The sequence below is a fragment of the Neurospora tetraspora genome (assembly GCF_033439725.1).
Source record: "Neurospora tetraspora strain CBS 560.94 chromosome Unknown B0H65scaffold_5, whole genome shotgun sequence".
Classification (NCBI taxonomy): Eukaryota; Fungi; Ascomycota; class Sordariomycetes; order Sordariales; family Sordariaceae; genus Neurospora; species Neurospora tetraspora.
This window is the reverse complement of record NW_026944387.1, coordinates 1-24,741: the sequence shown is the minus strand read 5'-3', so window position 1 is coordinate 24,741 and position 24,741 is coordinate 1. Positions and strand designations below refer to the sequence as shown.

The 24,741-nt window shown below is 53.7% G+C and overlaps 8 protein-coding genes across 8 annotated transcripts; 3 read left to right on the top strand and 5 right to left on the bottom strand.

Moving 5' to 3' along the window:
- Positions 1-2,347: 2,347 nt before the first annotated feature.
- B0H65DRAFT_575123 (uncharacterized protein) lies at positions 2,348-3,455 on the bottom strand (the record flags this gene model as incomplete). Its single annotated transcript, XM_062830609.1, has 3 exons — positions 2,348-2,901; positions 2,961-3,187; positions 3,279-3,455. The coding sequence occupies 3 exons, from the start codon at positions 3,453-3,455 to the stop codon at positions 2,715-2,717; spliced, it is 591 nt and encodes a 196-aa protein (XP_062680018.1). The 3' UTR covers positions 2,348-2,714.
- A 1,652-nt stretch (positions 3,456-5,107) lies between these two features.
- On the top strand, positions 5,108-6,189 carry B0H65DRAFT_429412 (uncharacterized protein; the record flags this gene model as incomplete). The annotated part of the gene is made up of 3 exons (XM_062824822.1): positions 5,108-5,479; positions 5,568-5,767; positions 5,844-6,189. Coding segments are annotated over 3 exons (918 nt in total), but the record flags the coding sequence as incomplete, so codon positions are not given.
- A 372-nt stretch (positions 6,190-6,561) lies between these two features.
- B0H65DRAFT_214348 (uncharacterized protein) lies at positions 6,562-7,744 on the top strand. Its single transcript, XM_062821974.1, has one exon. It carries the CDS (start codon positions 6,934-6,936, stop codon positions 7,633-7,635), a length of 702 nt encoding a protein of 233 aa, XP_062680016.1. The 5' UTR covers positions 6,562-6,933; the 3' UTR covers positions 7,636-7,744.
- Positions 7,745-7,820: 76 nt separating this feature from the next.
- B0H65DRAFT_213777 (uncharacterized protein) lies at positions 7,821-10,678 on the bottom strand. The gene is made up of 3 exons (XM_062821972.1): positions 9,684-10,678; positions 8,699-9,632; positions 7,821-8,443 (listed from the first exon to the last, which is right to left on the bottom strand). Exons 1-3 carry the CDS (start codon positions 10,210-10,212, stop codon positions 8,098-8,100), a joined length of 1,809 nt encoding a protein of 602 aa, XP_062680015.1. The 5' UTR covers positions 10,213-10,678; the 3' UTR covers positions 7,821-8,097.
- Positions 10,679-13,374: 2,696 nt separating this feature from the next.
- B0H65DRAFT_428763 (uncharacterized protein) lies at positions 13,375-14,246 on the bottom strand (the record flags this gene model as incomplete). The annotated part of the gene is made up of 2 exons (XM_062824780.1): positions 13,375-13,834; positions 13,888-14,246. 2 exons carry the CDS (start codon positions 14,244-14,246, stop codon positions 13,375-13,377), a joined length of 819 nt encoding a protein of 272 aa, XP_062680014.1.
- A 350-nt stretch (positions 14,247-14,596) lies between these two features.
- On the top strand, positions 14,597-16,874 carry B0H65DRAFT_467646 (uncharacterized protein). The gene has a single exon (XM_062826918.1). It carries the CDS (start codon positions 14,878-14,880, stop codon positions 16,684-16,686), a length of 1,809 nt encoding a protein of 602 aa, XP_062680013.1. The 5' UTR covers positions 14,597-14,877; the 3' UTR covers positions 16,687-16,874.
- B0H65DRAFT_213752 (fungal-specific transcription factor domain-containing protein) lies at positions 16,823-20,024 on the bottom strand. The gene is made up of 4 exons (XM_062821971.1): positions 18,342-20,024; positions 18,165-18,242; positions 17,803-18,106; positions 16,823-17,746 (listed from the first exon to the last, which is right to left on the bottom strand). The coding sequence occupies exons 1-4, from the start codon at positions 19,667-19,669 to the stop codon at positions 17,063-17,065; spliced, it is 2,394 nt and encodes a 797-aa protein (XP_062680012.1). The 5' UTR covers positions 19,670-20,024; the 3' UTR covers positions 16,823-17,062.
- A 2,713-nt stretch (positions 20,025-22,737) lies between these two features.
- B0H65DRAFT_429501 (major facilitator superfamily domain-containing protein) lies at positions 22,738-24,543 on the bottom strand (the record flags this gene model as incomplete). The annotated part of the gene is made up of 4 exons (XM_062824827.1): positions 22,738-23,298; positions 23,377-23,873; positions 24,155-24,319; positions 24,495-24,543. Coding segments are annotated over 4 exons (1,272 nt in total), but the record flags the coding sequence as incomplete, so codon positions are not given.
- Between the last annotated feature and the right edge of the window lie 198 nt (positions 24,544-24,741).

Here is a 24,741-nt window from a genome sequence, read left to right as displayed (position 1 = left end):
GGAAAATCCCCTGTTGACGAAAACGAAAAAACGATAGAGGTAGGCGCGAGCATGTTTCATTCAACATCTTTGTCTTTCAGTTCATGACTCGAGCCGGCTTGGTTGGGAGAGCCATTACGCCCTCCGAATTACTGCCAAAAAAGACGGCTGCAGTTCATTACGTCAAGTTTTCCCTACACGAGCTGAGACTCCAGTCTGACAAGGGCAAGGCAAACAGGGCTGTCGGGATGTTGCGACATCGCTAGCTCGTGCTCTGGCTGGATATGGTCCGTGCACTCTTCCTCCTACGGTGTAAAGTACTTGTATCGCGGCCCAGACGGCCTCCGACGCCTGTCAAACGGACGGGCATCATGCCGGCTGCTGGTGGCTGCTGGCCAAGGACCCAATTCCTGTTCACCGCACTCTGGGTCGCCAGCGATATTGAAACGACCCGGTCGGAATCGAAATTGCAATTCGCTGAAGAAAGAGCAGCCGCCAGATCCAGGCGACCATTCAAAGCCACCAGATCCGATCCGTGGCCATCAAGGTGTCCCATTTCGTGTTTTGGTCCTTCCTCATACAACCAACTTCGGCCTCCGGGTGTTGCATCCGCACCTGCCATCCTCCCAGTGAGGCACGTGTGAGGCCACACTGAATCTGGACATCAAATTTCTGAAGCTGGCGACTCCATCAGACCACTTTAAACCATTATGCGCTCTTGTTCTTCCTGCATGGAGTGGACTTGGCGATGTCCATTGCAATCAATAATCTCAGCTTCTCAGCTTCTCACCTGCCATCTTGGGATGAACCACTGTTTCGCTGTGGAACGCAACGCGCTCTAGCAATGGTGTCAAATTCCACTCGAGGACCGACGACACCGCGATGCTGATCATGCAGTGGCACTAGGTATGAAGTGCTCCCGTGCGGTGGATGGTTGGCTACGGAACCTGGACGGCAAACCTCTGATCACCCTGGTCTTGGGCATGCGGCTCTTCCGCCGGCAATGACACCGGTCAAGTGGGGCATTTCCCCTCCGACACGGACCCACGAAGCCCCGATCCGCTGCCCGGGCCGAGTAGACTCAACTGGCCCGCCATTCAGGGGTAAACATCCAAGTATCACAGGGCTTCATCCACTCTGCCGTACTGCTAGGAGCGTCGTTGCTAACAACGATTCTCCCAGCAGGTCATTCTACAACCAGCAACCCAAGTCAACCCGGACTGTCCTCGATAAACGAACCGATACTACCAATATGCGCGTCTTGCCAACCCGAAAAGGCTAGCTGGGTAGTCCCAAAATGCTCCCTGCGTAGTCCCCCCCACTTTTCTGGCCGCGCAAAAACTTACACAAGGCGCATCACCAAATCCTCGTTGTTTGGAGTTGTTTAATGTCTTTAAGTTGAGGATGTTGATATTGTTGAAGTTCTTCGAGTTGGTATTGGTATCGCCCCCTGTTGTAGATGAAGAATTGGAAAAAGTGGGATGCACTTCGTTCTCGACAAACTAGACAAGAGAGAGCAGGTCTACGATCCATCTGAAGACCAACAGACCAAGAAGCGAAAGCATCGTAGCGGATCATACCTCTAGGGAAGCTGCAAACGACGCAACAACGATCCCATTGATAGTGATAGTGGCATTGACAATGACAACGATAGTGAAAGCCGCCGAGATGGCGATAGCTTCAGAAGAGCGCGGTTCGCGAATGCACTTGGCTGGTCAGGTTGTTGGGCGAGGTTCCCTTGGGAGCCAGAGATTGGCTGCACGCCCAAAACAAGTGGGGGGGACTACCCAGGGAGCATTTTGGGACTACCCAGCTAGCCTTTTCGTTGCCAACCAATACAAAATCCATCATCGCATGTCATGTTCGGTTAGGAGTCCCGTCTGGGGTAGGATCGTGCCACTGTACAGCCCGCTACGCCACAACCAAACGGATACGCTAGACCAGTGCAAGCCGGGGTCAATGGCTGTGAGGCTCTCTGCAAGGTTTTTATCTGTTTATGGATGTGGCACAATGCTGTCGTGGTTGCCATTTACCGGTGCCGATTATCCGATTCTATGCACCAAGCCTTCATGAATGGCTCGAAGAAATCATCGTCCGATGATGGGAGACGAGGGCCCGGATTAATGCTTCACCTGCCCTCGGCGAGTACGATATGGATGTGGGAATGGCGTATCATAACCTCACGGCGTAGGAGGAACACCATACTGGAACATCAAAATGAGCAAGGTCAACACAGTAGCAACCATGTTCCATCGACTCAATCATCAGGGCTATGGTTGCGGGTAAGTGCATACAATTAAGATTATCGAGACCAGCGTTGACTGACAACAGCGTAACATACCCTCCTCCGACCATCATATACAAGCAACCGAGAGAAAAGAAACAGCCCTTTCACACTCGCCACTACCCCCCCGGTATTAAGTCCTCCGCGTTGTTCAACGCATGCCTTCGCATCGCACACACTCGAAAGACAACGTCGACTGGACACGATCAATGAAACACTTGTCAACAACGAATCCTTCTCCGAATTCTTCCCCGAAATCTTCACTCTCTTTACCACCGGCTCGGTGTCGTAACCACTGTTCCAACGATCCACCTCGCATCAACCAATATCCCATCGCTACAGTCTAGAGCCTCACCCCTCTCAAGGAAAAGTAGCCAGGCGTCATTCGGCAGCACAACAAGTTTCGGCAGCAGCACGAAAGCTCGTCGCGCACGCCCGGGACGATGCGAATTTAGACACGAGTCCCGTTCGTCGCGTTAGTCGCATTCGGAGCACCTGTTGTAGCCCCAGGATTAGATGTCAACGGCGCTGAACCCTTTTCTCCATCGCCAAGTCGGCTACCGGTGGTACCGGGAGAGGACCGACGGGAGCGGAACCACATCAGACTCTCGGCCACGACGGATGAAAGGAGGGAAGTGCTGTTGCCCGGACATATCAGCCTCACATCTCTCCCATTATTGACTGGGGAATGACTCACAATCCCACAATATTAAAAGCCTGCACCGCATGCTTCAAGCGACAGTGCCCTATGTACGCAGGGCTGTGGTAGTGGCACCTGTGGCCGCTGTAGTCTTGGGAAGAAAAGATGAGGTTGGTCAGCCACAGATAGGAGAGGGCGAGGTTGAGCGGCAGGAGGTAGCCGCGATAGCCCTTGAGGGCTGGAGCGAACACGGCGAAGAGGTAGAGGAAGAGGGTTACCACGGCCTGTTCTGTTATCAGCATTCTTTTCCGCTACCTATATGGGCAATTGTAGCAGAGGAGGCGAGTAAGGGACTCGAGAGGATGGAATACTCACGATAACCTCCTGAAAGATGACGTGCGTGCCGCGCTCATGGAATTTGCGGATGAAGTGAGCCAAAATGCCCGTAACAATGGCCGAGGACGACAAAATCAGGACGTTATTCAGCGAAAGCCATGTTCGGAGGAGACGCTGGACTGTGTCGGTGGCGCGCTTTCTTCCTGCGGAGTCCATTTTGACAATTTTGCCAATATTACTTTGCCGACGGCGGGTAGAGTGCTAACTGATCACAGTTTTTCGGGGGGATGGAAAGCTCCTGGGTTAGGCAAGGGTGAATGAGAGTTGGCGACAAAAGAATCTCGGTATTGCAGGAACACTAACCGACTACTGAAAAACTGGACGGCGAAACGACCAAAATAACGCCGACTTGAGAGTTGCAGAAGAAAAGAACTAGCCAACGCAAGAACCTCATGGGATCCATTATATACGGACATCGATGGCGTTCATGGTGCTGTCATAGGGATGACGTTGGGAGGGGTGAATTGCTGTCCGCCATTGTACGCTCCAACGCCAGATCAGGACCATATCACCCACCATCAACCTTGAAAAGTCGGGGGATAAGTCCGACCGCGGGAAAAACATGAGAAGCTCAAGCACCGGTCATGCTGTGAAGTACGGTCAAATGATGGACGTGGAGGTGCACAATAAGCCTACAGTCTCCCTATAGAAGCCGTATGTTGGACTTGATGCACAGACGGCTTGGACATCTTGGGTCCAGCATCCACGCAAGACAAACGTCATGATAGCGTCCTGAAGTCGGGCAGCTCAATTACCCATGGCTACGGTAACGATGCCATCATTGTTCCCATCGTATCGGAGGGAAGGTCCGCTTTGGTCCCTTATATCAATTTCCGTTCCCGGTCAACAGACTTCACAGACAAGTCAACGACCGATCACCGACCAGCCCGACTTCTCATCTCTGTACTGTCCTTGGAGAGAAGTACAAAGCAAACGTGATAGGCTTGAGGATTTATCTCAGCAACATGATGCTCATTCCAGGTGCGATCGTTCATGAACATTCAACGAATCTAAAAGAAAACGGCCTAGCCAAAGGGGCAACACTCGGACTGGTATGGGACATGAGATGCTTCGTGGCTCAGGCCAACTTGAAGCCACAGCTGGAAGCCTTCATTTTATTGATCTTACAAGCTTGACAAACCCCACGCTATCAAGCGATATCAAGAACAAGAACACAACAATGACCTCCGCATTTCCCCACTGATCACCTTTCCCACGACGCCAAGATCAACGAGTCCAGTCCCGACTCTCACAGGCTGAGACAGGGCCCTCATTCTCCGCCGATCAGCGCTCCTTTAGGGCTGGAGCGGAGGAACTCTGCCCCCCTGTCAGGTACATGCTAGCGCTGTATCATCGCCGCAGGGCAGCTCTCAGCCGCATCGCCTGTCTTCTATTCTTCTTCACGTCAGCTCCTTTGCGTTCCCTTGCATGGTGAGAAAGTTTGGAGTGGTCGTGTCCAAAGGCGAATCAACGTGTCGTGCTACACGATCGTATGGTTTGGCGGCCTTTTCAAGTCTCGAACTGCAACCAAGAACCATGATGGACGAACCGGAGTCTCTCCGCAAGAGCGGTCTGGATTACGGACGCAAGACAAGGGCTGGGCATCCTCCACTCGTCAATGAACTGGCGGTCGAAGATCGACGGTGAGACGCTAAACAGAGCGGTGATGGAGAGCTTGCGGAGCTTGGCCTTACATTTTGAAGACATTCCGATGTTTGAGATGCACTTAAAAGATTGAGTGGCCGCTGTTTGTGTGTTGAAGCATATCCACGACTTTTGGCAGGCCCAACGTTGAAGTTTTCCCAGTAGCCTCATCACCAACGACGATACATCATCATATTAAACAATCAGTCATCCTACATCTAGAGCATCATCAAATCTTGGCCAACGGCGTCCATTCAAGGTCTCTTAAGTCCAACAAAATGGACTCCAGATCAACAACACCAACGCCATTTCCGACCCTCCAGGTCCAACACAAACAAACATCAACCACAGACCACAAGACAACATCGTCACCGCCTAAGCCACCATCCCCGTACGGCAGCCTTCAATGGACTCAATACCTTCTCCGTCTTTTCACCGTCCTCACATCCGCCGCCCTTCTAGCCCTCACGGTCTTCATCGCGGTAAAATGGGGACAAGAATACATGGAGAAAATATACGCGGTTATTATGGCCGGGGTAAGTTCCCTTCTCTTCCTCCCCTTCCCTTATCAGCTCCTATCCGACTACGCCTGTTGCAGAGTGAAAACTAACAGTGGGGAAACAGGCGGTGATAGCAATCATCACAGACCTCGGCACTATTTACTTCCTCTTTGTCAGGATGTCACAAACCTCGACGCCGGTAGCCATCGCTGTCCTTGATGCTGTTGCGCTAGTCATGTGCGCAGTGGGCATCCCAAGTGTGATGGGAAGTGAGTTCAAGACGGTGTATGACACAGCTGTGTGGGCGTTGGCGGTGGTTGTAATGTACGTTTCCATCCGTCCCCCTTCCCCTTCTGACGGTTGGAAGCATCAGATGGCTAACGATGGCCCGGAATTATAGCGTCGAGAGGGCCGCATCGATGGCTACTTGCCTTTGGGTTTGGATTTTTATCAGGAGAAGAAGCAACGAGGGGATGAAACCTGTTATCTTCAAGCAGGAGATGGGCTCGACTTCCGAGTCTGCTTTGGCGGCGAGGAGACGGGGGAAACAGCCTGCCGGCCAGGGGGCCGCGATGGCCGGGGCAGATGCTGGGGCTCCGACTGGGGAGTATTTGCATCCTGAGAGTGCGAGGGCATCATCGGTTGGTGGTGGGAGACCCAGCTTAGTGCTTGCAGGAGATATGTCGGGGAGAGCAAGCTTTCCTAGTATTTTTGTGGGTGGAGAGGATGCTGATGATCGAGTATGAAACCTGCTCTCACAACACCCTGGCTTGTCTCCAGATTCATTCATCTGAAAGTCCAATGATACAAGTCCATCAACATTGCAGCGAGTACCTACTATCACCGGCTGGAGGCTGTCATAACGAGAAATGGCCTGGGATCCTCTGTTGCCTAGGTAATCGGGAAGCCAACTCACTGTGTACCTCTATCAGTCCATCTGGTATGCATTGTTCCCCGGCCCAGCGGTCTTCATGTCTGCTGGAATGAGGTTCTATCGTCCCCGGGCTATTGAGATCCTATTGAGATCCAAGACCCGTTTATGCTTCCGAGTGGTTTCGGGGTTCTTTACCACCCTAGTGACCAGGCCCCGGTCTACATCCTAGTACAACGCCACAGCGGGATTGTCCTTGAGGCCGGAAACCCCTGACGACTAGGCTGCAAATCAACCAATGCCTACAACAGCATCGGGATGTCACTATGGGCTGGCTTTGTTTTTCAAATTTAGAATTTCAAGACAATGTTCCCTCGATGTTTAGACCCTGGAAATTCAGTCACGACCTGTAACCACAAAGATGAATAAGAATTTCCTATTGAGATATTTGTGACAGAGGCATCCATGACATGTTAACTGGATAAGTAGTGCATGTTTGCTGGCGTCCAGTCTTCTTGTCAATCGACACGTTACCGACCATCACAATCTCTTCGCCTTCGAGTCTGCAGCACTTCAATAACAACAGTTCCACAGTTAACACCACCCTAAAATAGGCAAAATGCGAACACCTTATCAATTTGTCTCCTGCGTAGCCGCCATTCTGGCCGCCAGCACCGTCACCTCCCTCGTTCTCCCCACAGATGGCTCCTCCTTGGATAAAGCCCCCGATGGAAGGCCAACCACCCTCCCCAGAAACATCGCCACCCGCGACGACGCGGTCTCGGACAACACCACCCTCCACAACGACCCTTTCTTCTACATGGCCTCCGTCGATGACGACGACGACGAAATCCCAGACCAAACCGACCTCGTCCCCCGCTGGGGCCCCGGCTCTCCTCCCGACAAAGACGACCCCGCCAAGGTATACTGCAAAGACTTTGAAGCGATCACGGACGAAACCAGCGAGGACTCGCCGTTGATCGACGACTGCCTGTCAATCATCCCCAACATCCAGCCTCCGGAACACGCCGCCGATTGGAGGTTCATGGTCGGACAGACCCGGGTCCTCGTCAGTTACAAAACCTGTGTGTTGGCGGTGTCGGCCAATGATGGTGTTGCGAAAGGACAGTGGATTCAAGTGGGTAATGTGGATGTCATCGCTGTGATCCAAGAGTTGGCGTCGATAAGGGGAAAGAAGACTAATAATCCTAGTTTGGTGCCGGGCAGGGGTGAAAAGATGGGAGGCAAGACCAGTGGAAAGTGTATGATGAGAGTATTGAAGAAGCCATCTAAGACGGAGTTTTCCATCTACCATACATAGAGGTAATAAGCGAGCATGGACTGGAGTGTGGAGGGCGAGGGAAGGGGAGGAGTTCTGTTCTGTCTCTGGCTGTCTGGTGGATGCCATCACAATTGGACCGATGTCGAGGGGATTCAGCGGGGACTACGATAGTTGTACTCCGTTTGAAGATACATTAAATTCATGTTTCATACATCTGCACGAGTGTCACTTGGTGTGCCTGTGGTAGAAGGTAGCTGACGGGAAGTCTGATGCAGAAGATCAAAACTTTGGTGGAAGCGAGACAAATCAGCAGATAATAGATAATGCTAAATCCAATTAAACTCCATGACCCCTTTCCAGCCCATCCATCCATGTCCATTCCGATTCCTTTTGGTATCATCAAAAAGTTAAGGGGGTATAAGTGCAGGTGAACGTGTGACAGCTAGTACAAAGAAAAACATGAGGCCATATCAAAACCACATCCCAACATTACCTCATCCCTCATTCATACCCACCACCTCTCCTCTGCCTCGCATACCCATATCCCTGTCCCCCCTGCTCCTCCAACTCGATCCCACCGTGTCCACCCCCATGCATCGCCCGATTCCTCTCCAACGGATTCCCCAAAACGCCCTCGTGATAGATCTCCTTCTCCACTTGTCTCATATCAACATGTCCCACGGCATTAACACCATCAAAGATGCGTGCAACTTCTTCCAGAGTCGGCCCTTTTGTCTCGACGTAGAACAAGTAGACAAAAGTCAGCTCCAAGCAGTTCCATATGGTGTAGAAGAGAGTAAAGTTCCAGTGGTGGGGGAGGTTATCCCAGGCTAGTTTGTTGGTTTGGCTTGGAGGGGTTAGCATTCAACCCGTTGAAGGCATAGCGGCACAAGAGGGAGGAGAGCGGGAACAGAGGAACAGAAGCAAAGTGGGTAGTGGGAGGTGGTGATGTTGAGATGGCAGAGGAAAGAATGAGTAAATAAGGTAGGCGAAGGCAAGAAGAAGGTGAAGGAAGGGGCCGCCGGAGTGATCATGAATAGAATGTGTTGATGAGATAAATGGAGAAGGGTAAGAAGGGAAAAAGAGGAAGAAAAGAACTCACTTGGAGATGGCAAGCACAGCCTGCACCGTGATATTCATCAACATCATGCCCTTCGCCCTCAAATGGAACGGCAGGACCTCCAACGCATACGCCACCAACAGTCCTGAAAACCCAATATCGTAAAAGATACCGAAGATCCAGATGAACACCAACTGTGTATAGCCACTGGTCATGTTTGTCTCCCCGCTATACTCATACACCGCCCCTGTTGCCGTCCAGCACGCAAAACTCACGACCATACCGCACGTCGATATTAAGAACAGCGGCCTGCGTCCAAACCGGTCGACATTGAGCGCGGCAAAGATGGTGACGATCAGATCCAGGATGATCTTTCCTGTCGAGATGGCCAGCTTTTGGCTCTGCTCCGTTATCCCTGCCCCGCCGTAGATAGCATTCATGTAATTGCTGAACAGGGCATTGCCGGAGTACTGGCTAATGACACCCAGCGAAATAATAATAGCCAACCGCCACCTATTTCCTTTGGTCCTGATGAAATCGACATAGCTCGACGCCTCATCCAGCTGCTTCTGGATGCGAATCGTCTCTTTGATCTCGCGAAACTCGAACTGCACTGTTCTGTTGAGCCTATCACCGCCGGCATGCCACTTGGCGAGGATGTCGAGGGCTTCATCGTGGCGTTCCTTGTCGATGAGATAGCGTGGGGATTCAGGAAGCCACCAAATGCCCGCGAGCTGGACGGCCGAGGGCAGAATCTGCAGGAGCGTGATGGAGCGCCAGGACCAGTTGGAGGCAATGTTGGACGTGCCCCAGGCTATGCACGACACCAAAAGCGCGCCGGCATTCCAAAGACAGTTGTAGATGGCGGTGACGGGGCCGCGATGTTGCGGGTGGACGATCTCGGTGAGGAGGAGGGGGGAGGCCATTTGTGCGAGTGAGTTGCCGAAACCGAGGAGAAAGCGGCCACCCATGTACACTGTCATTGTTAGTAAACTCCCTGAAGGAGGTGAGAAAAGAGGGCACATACTTCCGTAACCGTTGCAGAAACCTGTTAGGAGTCCGCCAAAGATCATGAGGATACACCCAGCTACGATGGAGGGTCTTCGTCCATAATTATCGGCCACGTATGGGGTTATGAAGAAGGAAAAGATCGAGCCGATGTTGAACATGTTGATCAAAATTGCCAGCTTGCTATCCTCAACGGGGTCTGCAAGGTCCGGGTTGAGCTTCGTCTCCGGGAAGAAGAAGTGATTCCACGCATGGATCTGTTGTGATGTGTTCAAAAGCATGCTGTCGTAGCCCGTCGTTGCCGATGCCACCATCAGGAAGAAGGTCATGCTGTAGAGCTTCCTCAGATGCGGTTCCCTCGTCCAGTAAACCCTCTCAAACCGTGGAGGTTCTACCTCCGGTATCTCCTCGTAGACCTCCGAGACACTGTCTGGGTTTGGGTTGGGCTTGGTGTGGACGTTCATTGTTTCGTTGGGGTGCCCCCCAATTTCGACCCGGATCGTTCGTGTCGTCGGCGTCGTTGTTGGGATGATCTTTGTTGTTGGCATTGACGTTGAAGATCAAGGCTGCTGAGCAGGGACAACTTCGAGTTGGGTTTAGACTAGGACATGCACGTGTAGAGGTAACCTTCGATCAGACTGGAATCGATAGTAAGTTGGATACTACGACAGGAGATCTTGAGAAGGAAAGGAGTAGCAGTGAGGGTTCCACCTCCGCGTAGTATATGAGGATCCCCGGAGCATCTAGTATGCGAGTCCCAGCGGGAACCAGGCGGGAAGGGGTCGGGGAAGCATTGACATGCTGAAGGAGGCAACAAGAATAGGTGATCAGTCTGGGGTAAGACATCGTCGTGACATCCCGGTAACCATGGGTTGACGATGCGAGGCCACTAGTAGACCCCTGGGAATGATTCCCAATTTCATCTCTGTTCGGAATGGTCCAAGTCTCGAACCTCATCTTCTTAGTCAAGTTTGAAGTCATTCTTGTTCCAATTCAGGGGGAGGAAATGCAATAGTGGAGGGCCGGTGCGAGGTCCGACTGGACAAGAATCGAGAACTTTGAACAAAAGTGGTGAGAAGACGGGGTCGCCAGCCGTCGTTGCATCGCAAGTGGACGGCATCTCTCTTCAACGACACTGCGCCAACAAGACTGCTTGCTGGATGGAGGAGGCTGTTTCTGTGCCTGGAGGTGGTATCGTGCGGATGGCGGGAGAGGCTTGGCGAGAGAAGCCACAGGAGGCCCAAACTCCGGATAGCAACGGGGGTGAGGCCCCGAAAGGAAGTCATGACCGAGGGGATGGACAAGGCGTCCCAACGTTCTGTGTTGCGCATGGCGGGGAGGACGGGTCTAGGGAGCTTTGCCATCGTCGACCATGTGTTCTGCGGCTTCTGCCTCGCAGGGGTTCTCCGCAGTTGAAGGCTTTCTCTCACCCAATCGTGATGACCTCTTGTCCAGTGTATAGTGAATATTAATGACCTGCACTAGCAGCCTTTAGCTAGAAAATAGCGAAATATGGGGTGCATGCCATGAGAATCCTCCTCGTCTGTGCGTCTTCTCCAAACGTCCACCATCATGAACAAAACTTGTCGAGTCCGAGTGCAGCACATACGAATTCTAGCCTTCTCGAGCCTTGAGACATCGTGGTAGGTTTTAGGGCCCCTCGCTACCTCATGGTCGGTATCGCTCATTTATGTGACGACCCGCCCAGAAGGGTTGTGAGACTGGCTAGACCGTAGGTTGTTATTAGAAAGTCTCACTCCCAAGTCCCAACAGTCAGGAATTATCGAACGTTCGACGCGCCGGATATCCCATGGACGGGTAAAGAGCATGGCTCGTTTGTCCCTGGGATACACCTAGGGGAGCTCTCGTGGTCCCCAAAGTGTGGGCGAAGGTGATGCCAATCCCTGTCGGCAGCTAGGGACGTTCATCCGACTTGGGTGGATGGGACTCGGTGAACCGGGCGAGGCCGGGCAAACGCACCGAAGCGTCATGTTTAATCTCGCTGAAGCGCTTGTCGTGTTGTGCTGCGGACCAACAACTCTTGTGAACGAGCATGTCAGCAAGCTCTGCATCTGCCAGCGGTCGCCTGGCGTATTCGGTTCCAGAAAAGAGGTTGAGGCGAATGTTCGAGCTGGGAGGCACAGTCTTGAAGTGATGATGAGAAATTGGAAGGTCTGTGAGGTCTATGTCAGCACGGCGGCAATCAATGATAATGGAGGGGATGTCCGATGGTTGGAGGAGGCTTCCACTCATCCATCCCTTCCGAGAAGCAGCGAGAGAGTGACCCAGGTGCTCAGGGCAACTCCCCCAGCTTTCACTGTGAAGATCTTCTCTGTCCATCGGGTTCAAGAAGATCGAGTCCAACCTCCGGGTGAATAGGGCAGGGCTGTGAGTGGAAGAAGGAAGGGTGACATTATCCGCCAAAACCCCACTTCCCGTCGTTCCATTAGTGTCGCATCCCTGTGTTTAATTGCAAAGGAGGATTTTCGTAACCTCCAGACTGTCACCAACACCAACGACGACTTGTGATCCACGGGGAGTTCGGAGTAACGTGGCTTGGTCGGCAACTATCGGTTTTGTGGGAGGTGCAAGACGCGGAAGGAGATTGCAGAATCCGTGATGGAGGTCATTTCCTTGTGAGTTTCTTGATGGTTGTGGCGGAAGCAAGAACGACAATTAAAAGGGAAGATGGAAAGTGGTAGCAGCCCCGCACCGACCATATGTACACTGGGCTGCTATTGGTGCAGTCCACCCACCACCTACCACTGCCTGCCGCTGATTCTGCCCGCCAGCACCTGCCAGTCTTACGCAGTACACTCCAGTGCCCGGGCGGCCCGTGCCAGTGCCCTCAACTCACTTTTTCCGGCTGGGCCCGAAAACGGAAGTGACATCCAAGAAGGTAGGGCGACGACATGATGGGGTACAGGACGGGATGACAGCTTCCTCGCCTATTTCCGTGCCATTTCAATGGCAAGTTTGCGTCGCAACACGAATGGAAACGACAACTCGCGGAGTCGGAAATGAACGGACGGCAAGACGCGCCAGTGCGGGCGAGGCAGGCAAGACAGGCAAGAGACGGTTCGACCATCAAGCTGGGAGGTCTGGAATTGCTGGAAACAGCGACCCTGATTTTATCCATCGCGCTTCCCGGTTGGGTCCCGTCGTTGCTAACATTGGAATTGGCAGGCCAGTAACGCACCCAAAAATGGCAAAGGGAAAATAGAAAGAGCAAAGGGAAAAGGTGCCTCTAATGTACGGCAGGGGTCAAAAAACAGAAAGAATCGGCGCAGAGGATCTGATTAGCACTGGACGGACTGCTCCGGAATTCAATCCGTACCTCGGCGCCGATAATATGATCGACTCCCCTCCGGCCTCCACTCACCTCCGATCTGCGGCCCCGGAGCAGCTCCCGCCAGCCCTCGGCGCTCCATGCTGGTGCTTTTGGTGAATGACAAAGAAGAACATTGGCTGACATGGGTTTTCGTTGCATTTGCTTTTAGGAGCTCAAGGGAAGTTCAATTTCACATCGTCTCTTTAACCTCGTGTTTCTTTGCGTACAACTTCAACACCAGCAAACGAACAAAGCAGTTTTCAATCATCAGAGCAGCAGCCTTCCATTCTACAGCCTCCGTACCTCCACCATCAGTAATTCTTTCCGACCCCTTGCTTTGACCTCTCCATTTTCGACACCTCATCACCTCATTCCAAGCTCAGTTGCCATCATCGTCACCCTCTCCCTCCCCGTCTCCCTTCCCACTACCACTCATCTCCAACACCCCAAAAGCCCACTCGTCCACCGCCTCATGCCCCTTCGTCGTCAGATTCGTCTTCATCCAACAGGTATGATGCGTTTCCTCGTCGCCCGGGATCGCACCCCACCCCGCTCCTGTGCACCCTTGCTTCTGCGCGCACTTATCCAAGCACGAGTTGAAGCTGGTCGTGTTTACGGAGCCAATGTCGACGGCTTCACCTTTGCCAAAGTCAACGCCGCAGAGACGTTGGAATGTCTTGCTGCTGCTGCCACCGGGGCTGGTAGAATTACCGGCCACCGTTGCCGTGTACAAAGTTCCGTTGATGGACGGACACTCAATTTTTGCGATGGCGGTTGCAGTCGAAGACGCACTGGCGCTGGTGGAGGTGGCAGTTGCGACTGTCGGGGAGGGGATTGCCCTAGATGGGGTTAGTTCTGGTCATCGGGTTGGAAAGATGGAAGGAAGACCTACCCAAGTCCTGCCGTGATGCTCGCTTGCGCCAACTTCAAGTCATTCTTGGCATCGTGGAGGTTCTTCTGGCTCACTCCTAGACCTGCCGCAAGACCAATGACTGTCGCGAGAAGCAGGGCCAAGGTACCGACGACGGCAAGTGCGATGCTCCGTTTCACCGTGAGGAGGGTCGACCCCGACCCGGCACCTGTGTTCTTTTCTGGCAACATTGGGGTATCTTGGTCCGGATATGGATGTTGAACCTCGTGGGGCACAAAACCTGTCTCCTCTGCTTGCTGAGGACCGGGGAATGGCTGGTAAGGGTGTCCACCTCCGACCTGTGCTGGCGGGGATTGTTGCTGGTAGCTGTAGCTTGTCATTTTGACCTCGTCTCAACTGCCGACAACGGTCAAGACCTCGATGTTATATATCTGATCGACCAAGTCGCAATCCACACAAGCGGCGCAGCAGGAGCAAAAGTCTGGACCAGCCTCGGACTTGGATTTTAGGGGCGTCGGGTGGAACGAATGAAACGCCAGCTTTTTGATGCTGTGCAACCGCGCTGAATAACACCACCCTTCTTCGTGAAAACCGTTGCTACTCCGCGGACCAGTCATGATCGAGTTTATCTCGGTGCCTGAGTAAGCGCTAAGGACAAGCATATCATCCCGCTTGATAACTGCCGTTGTAAGATCAGCCTGACTGTCTTGAGAAAGGCGTAGTGGATCTATGTGGAACGCAAAACCGAAGAGAAAACACAAGCGATCATAAGGCTAGATAATCGGTTTTTCATTCAAAGAACAGTGCTTACGTTGCACGAACAACTGGCTGCGATATCACGGAGTGTCTCACGTTCAATTGTTTTCAACAGCATTACAACCCCTAACCCTTATCTGTTGATCTGGCCCACGATAGACCACATTGACGTCATCGCACGATAACGCTTCTACCGCGACATTGCAACATTGGACTGGCGCCGAAAATAACCTCGTTGTTGACAAGCCTACGTGAATGAGCTTGCGATACATTACCCACCACCATTCTACCCGCATCCTGCATCGGTCGTCACCCAAGATGTCCACCTCCACCCCCTCCTCCACTGCTCCAAATCCTAGCCAGAAACCACTAAAACACCGATCCGTGGTCTCCTCCTTCATCTTCAAACTTCCCTCTTCTTACCTCCCCTCTTTATCCCCCTCCTCCTCCTTATCGACCTCCTCCAACTCCGATTCATCTATCCAAAAACCACTCGTGGCCCTGTTCAAACGCTCCGACAAAGTCAGCACTTACCCCCATCACCACGCCCCCATCTCCGGTTCCATCGAAGCAACCGACCCCTCCCCCCTTAGCGCAGCCTGGCGCGAAATTCATGAAGAGACCACTTTAACTGCTTCCGATCTGAAGCTCCTTCGGCAAGGGAAGCCGTACACTTTCTCTGATGAATCAGTAGGACGAGAATGGACAATTTGGCCGTTTGGGTTTTTGTTGAAGGACCCGGCTGGGGATGGCGAGGGGAGCGAGAAAAGGATCAAGATCGATTGGGAGCACGAGGGGTGGGGATGGTTCGATCCGTTGGACGTGCAAGATACAGAAGAATTCGGAGGAGTGCCGAAGCTGAAGGAGAGTTTGAGGAGGGTCTGGTTTGAGATTGATCTCGGGCCTGAAGCCGGCAAAGTACTGGCGGAGGGGTGTAAGCGTTTGGAAGAGGATTATGTGAGCGGGGCGAGGCAGATGGCTGGTGATGCCTTGCGTATCTTGCGGGATGTGATCGACAAGATGGATGATGGTGTCTTGGATGGAAAGAATGGAGATGGGAGAGAAGCCAAATGGTGGAAGGACATCAGAATGGCTGCATGGCATCTTTGGAAGAATGGGCGGGAGAGTATGGGCGCGGCGATCATGTCCGCTTTGTTGTCTGCTTTGGCTTCCGTTGAGGCTCAAGTTTTCCAGGACCATTCCACCAGCTCCAAGGACAGCGGAAGGCAACTCAAATCAACCATCGTCTCCGTTTTGGACCGGGAGATCTCTGCCCGGTCCTCAACCAACGAGCAGATTTCCCAATCCTTCGCCTCCTACATCTCCCATCACCTCTCCTCCCTCATCAAATCTCAGAAACCTCTTTCTATTCTGACCTTGTCAGAATCCTCCACAATCACTCACGCCCTCTCCCACCTCCCCATCCTTCTCCCCAACTTAATCCTCGATATTCGCATCCTTGAATCCCGCCCCCTGCTCGAAGGTGTCTCTCTCGCCGCCAGCCTCGCCAAAGCTCTCTCCACAGACTTAGCATCCAGTAACAACCGCCAACACAGCATCACCGTTTACACCGACGCCTCGGCCTGTCTTGCCACCCATGGGGTGCAGCTGGTGGTGATAGGCGCCGACCGCATCGCCTCCGATGGCTCTGTGAGCAACAAGACTGGCTCGCTGTCTACTCTCCTCGCCACTCGACACAACGCAAAAGCAGCCAAGGTGGTAGTCCTTTGCGACTCGGAGAAGGTGGCACTCCCTGGACCGCTAGAACAACACGTAGTGGAGGATCAGGGGTTGGAGCAAGTGACGAGGGCGTGGATGGGCGAGGGGAGTAGTGAGCGGATTAGAGGGGCTGCTAGGACGGTACTGAACTTTGCTGATGCCACAAAAACTGAGGGGAAGAAGACGGGGGTGAAAGTGGAAGTGAGGAATGTGTCTTTCGAGTGGTGTGCTGGAGGGCTCATTGATGCTTACGTTACTGAGGAGGGCGAGTGGAATGATGAGAACGTGAAGAAGAAGTCAGAGGCGCTTCAGGGGTTGGAGAAACGGTTGTTTGGACCTTTGTGAGCTGTATTGATGGAGGCGGAAAGGCGATGACGCAAAGCAAAGGGCCGATCCTGCAGTGGTAGCGGAAGAGGGAAAACGGAAAACAATGTCAGCCAGAATACCAAGTGTCAAGGGAATTCCATTGAATGCGCCAGGGTACGGACTTCTAGTGTGTCACCGAAGAAGGCAAAGGACGCTTGGAACAAAGGTCTAACAAATTCAACGCTAATTCTATAAAGTCGAAGGGGGTATAATCTCTAGTGCCTATGCCTGCCGTGCATTTTGTATCATGAGACTCCTAACAAAGCAAGTGCATCCGTGGTATCCAACACATGGGAACTTCTAAACCCCAAAGACAAGAAGAATGTCACGAGAAAACCAACAACATGGCATGGTCTTAGGCAAGCGAATTGCCCGGTCTATATACCTGCATACCGTCATCATCCTGCCATGTCTTGAGCTCCTGAACAACCGTGGTACCGTCTTCAGGTCTCACATTCTGTAGCCAGCCTTGCACATGACTGGGGTACGGCTTCGTCGGAGAGCCCGTTATCGGACCAGAGAGGGGCCCCGGTGTGGTCTCTCTGTTCACAGGGCTATGCACCGATCCGCTCTGCTGCTTCTCCGTGGGCACAGACAGCTGCTCATGCTCCTTGCGGTGAATCACTTCGTGCAGCTTATCAACCAAGGGCTTCAGATCGTTGAGGACGTTGTGACAGTCCTTCCCATAGTCACTGCCTGTCATCGCCTCATTCTTGAACACCTCCTTCGCCTTGTCGATCAGGAACATGTCGTACACTCTTTGGTTGACAAAGAGGATTTGATGCATCAGAAGGATGATGGCAGCATTGAAGATGTGATGGAGGTCCTGCACGAGCAGCTTCTGGCCGGGGCTGATGATTTGTAGCCGTCTACCGATGCGGAGGTTGCGCCGTGCGGCATCACTGCACTTGCGGATGGCTCTGGTCCAAGGGTTCTCCGGTTCCGCTCCGGAGCCCTCAAGCCCAGGTGTCAACCAAGTATTGGCCACCTTCTTCTTGACAGCGGTGAGGAACGCGGGACGGATTGCCAAGATGATGAGCTAGAACCGTTAGCTGTCCGTCATGAACATCATGTGAGGGGTGAAAACAGACATACCTGGTTGTAAGACATGTGCAGTGACAACAGAGCTCGGTCGGTACCGAGTGCCGGGTCCTCGGCTTCGGGCTGGAGAGCATAGTAGTAATAGTTACTAGGACTCTCCTCCAAATTCTCGAGCTTCAAGCTCTTGGGTAGGTTCTCGTGCCATTGGTCGAGCTTCCCAATCGCGACCGAGAAGGGCAGCTCATCGAACCCGTCGGCCGGCTTGTTCGCATGGTGACGATAGCTGTTGTTGACGATGTACGCGGAAATCTTGGAGAGCTCCACATGTGCACACAGCCCAAGAGGCGAAGGAAGGCCCCTATGAGATACACCATTAGGCCAAGTACGGTGAAGGTACGGTGAAGGGTACAACTCACGGTGCTTCCTGTGGCAGGGACAGGGTAATGGCCTGATGAGGGACCGCGGGTGGGCGACCCATCAAGCAGCTCAGCCAGCTGGAAGGAACATGTATGTGTCAGCGAGTGGTTGGATGGTTGACGCCCGGAGGCAGCACCGGTAGGTAGGTAAGGTGAATGGCAACGGCATGGACTTACCGATCGATAATGTAAACCGTCCAGAAAGTCCTACGCTCGATCTCGGTTACTGAACTTTCCCTGTGCACGCCGTGCATCACGCTAAGATGCATCGCGTTACTGATGGCCATGTAGGCGGCATCTCTGCGATTGTTCTCCACCAGGTACAGGGCCATCAGGGCCAAAACGGCCACGTTGTAGATTGTGTAGGACGTCATGTCCAAGGGGTTTCCGATCAGCATCCGAGCGGCCGCATAGTGGGCTTCGCCCAATTGGCCATCCACCCGGGAATTCTCCTCGGTCAGGGTCAGCAGATGGGTGAAGGCAAAGGCCGTGTATACCAATGCCAGCTGGCCGTGCTCCCGAGCGGTGTGGTTCCGGGGTTTAGTGGTGTCCAAAAAACCGGACTGGTCCGGTAGCGCCATCTTGGCGGGGTCCTGGAATGGCCAGAAAAAAATGCCGCCGCACCCTGCCTTGCCGTTGTCGTCCTGGAGGAAGGTCTTGAACTGCGGGATCATGGCCTGAATTTCCAACTGCGTGGGGATGCGCGGCTCCACGTCCATGGCCGGGAGCAGGAGAGGACGGGAATCGAACGTCTGGTAGCGACCAACCGAATTGAGGAAGGTGGCATTCCTGCTGCCGTCGGGCGTGTCAGGGTTGGGAGAGAGACCTTTGGAGGCCAGCGGCTGCGTCGTCTTGATGAAGGCCTTGAGCGAGTCAAGGAAGGTGGCGCCAGAGGTTTCTCCTAGGTAGCGAGCGGTACCCTCAGCGTCGGCCAGCATTCTGCCGTCGTCGACGGGGTAGTCCATCTGCATCTCCGTGTCCTCATCGATGGAGAAGGCGGGCTCAAAGTTGTGGTTGTGCGCATGGACAGGGTAGTCGTAGTGCGAGGCCGTGGACGTGACCGAGCCTTCGGTAAGATAGGCATGGCCGGCGGCCCCTACGCCATCCGGCGAGTCGATGCTCATGCCGCCCTGCTCCCCTTCCTGCAACGGCTGAAGCAAGCCGCTGAGGTCGATCTTGCTATTGCCATTGCCATTGCCGCCAGCCGCTTTGCTGGTGATCTGGAGCTGACCCTCGTATTTGGCTATCTTGCCGAGCAGGCCGTCGATGTAAGTCTGGGGGACGGTGACCTTTTTAACGCCCTGGGGGTAGATGCACTGGCGCTGGGCCTGGGTACACTGGCGACACGGCTTTTCGCCGGAGCACTTGATGCGCTTGACATTGCAGTTGTTGCAGGCGAGGGCGACGCGCTTGCGCTGCTCGGGCGCGACCTTTTTCCTCCGCGGATTGACGGGTAAGCGAAAGTTGGGATCGTCGGCGCCCGAACTCTTGGACGACCTCGGCATATCTGAAGCCAGCTTGTCGGTGTGGTGTTGCTGTCACACCTGTATCCCAAGTGGTGCTCGCCTTGGGTTCTGGAAGGAGGAGGGGAAATGCCGAAAAGGTTGGCGAGAAGAGACGGTAGGTGAGGGACGGTAGGATGATGAGGCGATTGGGATCACACTGGCACCCGACTACACTTTCCATCTGGCAGTGTGCGTCAAATAGCCTTGGTTCTTGCCAGTGCCGCGTCGTCCTGTTCACCTCCTGTCGACGGCGAGGATGGTGATGATGCGTTGTCTTCTCAGTCGGTCAGAGTCACAGCGAGAGTGAGTTGTCAAAGGGTGAGGTGAGTGAGGTGAGAGCCCGAGTGTCGGCGTCGGCCGGCGTCAATAAGCGTTATGAGGTGAGGTGAGGCCGGGTTATGTCGATGAGATGCGCAGGCGTGACCACTGCACACAAGGACTCGCTGACAACGGCTCCCCCTCTTGACCGACCGGTGTGGTCCGTGGTCGCGATGGTGGTGGCACGTCCAGACGGGCGTCAGGTCGTGTCGTGGGGGGGAGGAAGGAGGGTGGTGCGTTGGGTGAAGCTGAGAAGAAGTACTAAGGGAAGAGAGAAGGAAGAAGAGGGGAGGAGGGAGTGGAAGAAAGAAGTGAAGAGAAGACTAGAAAGAGGGGGGGCGAGTCAGGTGAAGAAAAGATGAGAAGACAAGACCGAAAGACGGCAAGTGTGAATGCAAGTTCACTCCAGAAGAAAACGGGAAGGAGAAAACGGGGACAACGGGGGTCAGTGGTTAGGTCGTCATCCACAACGGGCAGCAACGACGGAGACGGGACAACGGGACAAGGAAGGAAGTAGCCGCCGGAGAAGAAGTGGAATCGAGACCCGACGTCGACTTCAAGAACCGAACCTCGTGCTCACCACACAACACATGGAAGTCGAAGAAAAGGAAGGAGTCGGCGACCAGCGGCGGCTGATGATTAAGCTAGTAGCGAGTACTGTGACAAGAGGTCGACTTTGAGGTTCAAGTTCCGCACTGGCATCGGTGTCAGTACCCGTCCGTGGATTTGTACCCGCGCCGGCCACTGCATGCGCTTTTGGCGGATTCGGATTGCGTGGTGCGAGGATTGGAGGGATTGGTGGTGCGGAGGGGAGTGGATGGGAAGAGCGACAGACTTGTGCCCGGACAAGGAAATATTTGCAAGGTACTCGGTGATAGCAGGCTTTGTGGCAGGGAAAGTCCGTGCCGGGGCCTGAGAGGGCTTACCAGGGGCTGCCAGGGCTCGCTGGGGCACCGGTGGGCACGCACCCAGGGCATGCACGCGGGTGGGGGGAAGACAGCCCGCTAACCCAAGTAACATCTGGAGGTACCTGCCCTAGTGGATGTCTTTGGTACTGTATCCGGAAAAGAGCCCGTGCGCATGGATCCCTTTCCATCTGAAGGAGCCCACTGTTTCCTCCCACTGAACCCGACTGACTGGGTACAAGGGCACGGGGCACAGATGTCGACTGGGCAAGTGTGGGCGCGGAGGGGTAGCGGGCAGGCTAGCAAGGGCGGTAAGGTACTGCAACTTCCTTTTCACTTCATCGATGGATCGGCTCCAACCCGCGACTTCCCTTCTTCTTTCGCTTCTTTTTGTTCTGCAACCAACAAGACAACAAGAGAATTGTGTTATCTTCAAAGCCTGAGCGAGGGGGAAACAAGCGAAAGAACAGGCCCGGGCTTGATATTGGCTCCTTGTGCTACCACAACTCGGTCCTCACAGCCTGTTCTTGCCTGCTCTTGCCGGTTCAATCTCATGCATCAGCCTTCACCGAAATGCACCATTTGCCCCGACGGCACCGGGAATGGGGGAAAGCACCCAATGGGCTGATACCCGATTGCTTCCCGACTCCTCTCATTGCTTACCTTGCTTCGAGGTTGCTTGCCTGCTTGCTTGCCGTCAAGGCAATAATAGGTTGGGACCATCAATGACATGATGCAAACGAGAGACTGTCAATCCTCAACCCACATCTCCCATGACAAGTCACTTGTCACTCGACAATCGCTCTTTCATCAAACGTGGTGAGGTGAGCTAAAAAGATGGAAGGAGGGGAAACATTTTGCTCGGTTGGGGGGTGGATGGGACCGGGAGCCACTCACTGCTTCTGGCCGCCGACCGTGACCTACCGTGACAAGCGCAGCCGCGAGACCGGCGAAGGAAGCTAGCCCCAGAGGGGTTAGATCAGCCTGTGCTGATTTCAAGGTGAAGCTTCCAACCGACAATGCTGACAACTGAACCAGTCCTGCCGCTGAGTATCCAGTGACAAGACAGTGACAAGCGAGGTCGACATGGAAGGCACAGCGCAGTGCGAGTGCACCCCTGGGATGATTGGACTTCCACTTCTTGAAAAGGCGACCGGCCGGCTCATGGCTCATCATCAGTACAGCAAGCATCAGCATAACTCTCTAGCAAGCGTCGAGGGGCATCCAGAGTTGCTGTGGTCCAGCAATAGTCCTCAGGCTCAGCAACAACGAACAGCGGCAGGGACAACGAAAAAACATGGGTGCCCCGTGGTCAAAGAGGATACCTTCCACTCACCTCTACAACCATAGGCAAGACATTGACCCGTCAAGACCCGTGTCAATGGCATGGTAGCCATGGAGTGGCATGGCAATCCTCCGCCTTTTCACCACCGATTAAGAGAACGATGGGCCCTGGGACGGGCGGTGTGTCGACAGTGTCTACCAAGTCTCGGATAGGTGTGTGATCGATGCGAGCCAGAACAGAGGACGCTGGGACGCAACATGAATGTGCCAAAGTGGGGGGCTGGCCGCGTAGCATTGGGACCAATTCACACGACATTGATTCACATCCAGTCCAGTCTAGAATTCCAGGATTCGAGAATTCGGTCAGGAAGATCCACGAGAAACCCACCAAGGACCAACGCAACTACCTACCCACACGAGCCACACTACTTCCTGGTCCTTGCATTAAAGACTGCGATCGTTGATACCCAATCTTTTGCTCAATCTTGAGGACGAGGTACCCGACATACGGAGCTATATATCCACCACTCACCACCGTTTTGACTACCCTTGGCCTACAAGCTATGATCCCCCATCCATTATCCTACACCCATTTTTGCTATCCCTTTTCCTGCTGCTCTCCTCCACCATCTTCCCAGCCTCAGCCTCACCCGTCCTCCTGTTCTCCCACCTCAACACCTCCGTATACGCCCAATACCCCATAATTGCCATTCCAACAAACCCAAATGTAATCAACAACGGCTCCCTATATCCATCTCCCCTTTTCTCTTGACCATGGCCACCATCATGCTCACTGCCGATCCTAAACACCCAGCTCCCAATAACCCCCGCCAGATTACCCCATCCGTTAACACCCAGCACCAGCGCTCTCTTGTTCGGGGAACGCGTGGTATTGGATAGCCAAGCAGCGGTTAGAGGCGGGGGTACGTAGGAGCCGAAGAGAAGAATGCACAGGGCCATGTATTTGCCGGACGGGGAAGTGGTCAGAACAATACCTGCTAGCCCGACTGCTGAAATCGCAAGTCCGGCCATGATGTGATACCCCCGCTCTTGACGGCGGTCGGAGGAAAGGGCAAAGAGGTAGACGCCCAATGCGCCGAAGACGAAGGGGGGTACTGACATCTGTTTGCCGTTGAGTGTTAGCGGACATTTACTATGAGTACGGGAATCTGATGCAGAGGTGAGAAACACGGAACGAACCAGGTTGGCTTGCAGGGCCGAGTATCCCATCCCCTCTACTACCAAAGGCAAGAACACCGAGAATGCGGTGCTGGGGATGCTGGCGCAGATGTTGCAGAGAAGGAGGAACCAGAGCTTCCAGTCACGGACGGTTTCGACGATTTCTCGCCAGGTTACAAGACGTCCGGATGCTTCTTCTTCAACATCTCCGGCGGATGGTACTGCTACCATCCGCTGACTCTCGGTATCATCTTCATCATGGCATCTCCCGTTCACTCTATATCCCGTTCCTTCACCATCGCCCTGTGCTGTCCATCCCTTAACTCCAACTCCATCTACGACCCGACATCTCCTGAATAACGCTCTCTCCTCCGCTGTCAAAAACCAAGCACTCTCCGGCCCCTTGGGCAACCATGCCCAGGCAAACAGTGCGACAAGACATGTCGCACCACCTTCGATGAGGAACAGGAGCTGCCAGCTCTTTAGCGTCGGGTGTTCTATCCGGAATATAGCATAGGCTAGTCCACTGACGGTTAGCGAGCTAGTCCCAAGGGCGAGAGCAGTTCATACTGTGACTGTGGTGCGTGCATGAATGGTTGTTTGGTTGATGGACATGGGCCGTGTCCGGGGATATGAATGGAGCCATGGATGCACATCCACGCCAGTCCACGTCAACGTCAGGGTCTGCTGGCCGGGACTCAGTGGGATGAGACATCGCTTCACCACCATAACTGCATCCCCGGCGGCACTGTTGACATATCGAAGGTTCACGGAGACACGGAAGGGACGATGTACATACCTATGACCCCGGAAAACGCCCCTGCCACGGCGTATTGTCCATAGAATAGCGCAATGCGCACAGCAAGGTCAAATGGGGGGTAGAAAGCTGTCAAGTAGGCGAGGGCCGTGGGGTAGAATCCGGCTTCGAAGGCGCCGATGAGGAGGCGGGTGGTTATGAGAGAGCCTATTATGGTTCGCGAGTACGTTAGCCTTGGGAACTGTGTGTGTGGGTAGAGGTATGTGTAGAGCAGTGACTGGTCTGGAGGTTGGGAAAGAGAGCAAAAGATTTCTAACGTGATGCAGTTCGATGAAACTGCCATGCAGGGCTACAGTATGAACAGCTATGTAGCTCAACTCACCTCTTCCTTTGATAAAGGCCTGAGACAGTGTCAATGCTCCCCAGCCGAGCTACGGTTGTACAAAACAGACAAATCACGTATTAGTCAAGTGTTCCTTCATCCAATTTTAGGGTCCGGTTAACAGAGACTGGAGCCATCCGTAACTTTGGCTTCTACCCAAACCTCACTCCATCCGGTCCTTCATCGTCGCGATCTTGAACATCACTGATTGTATCACATATCAAAACCTACCATGATTCCAACAATC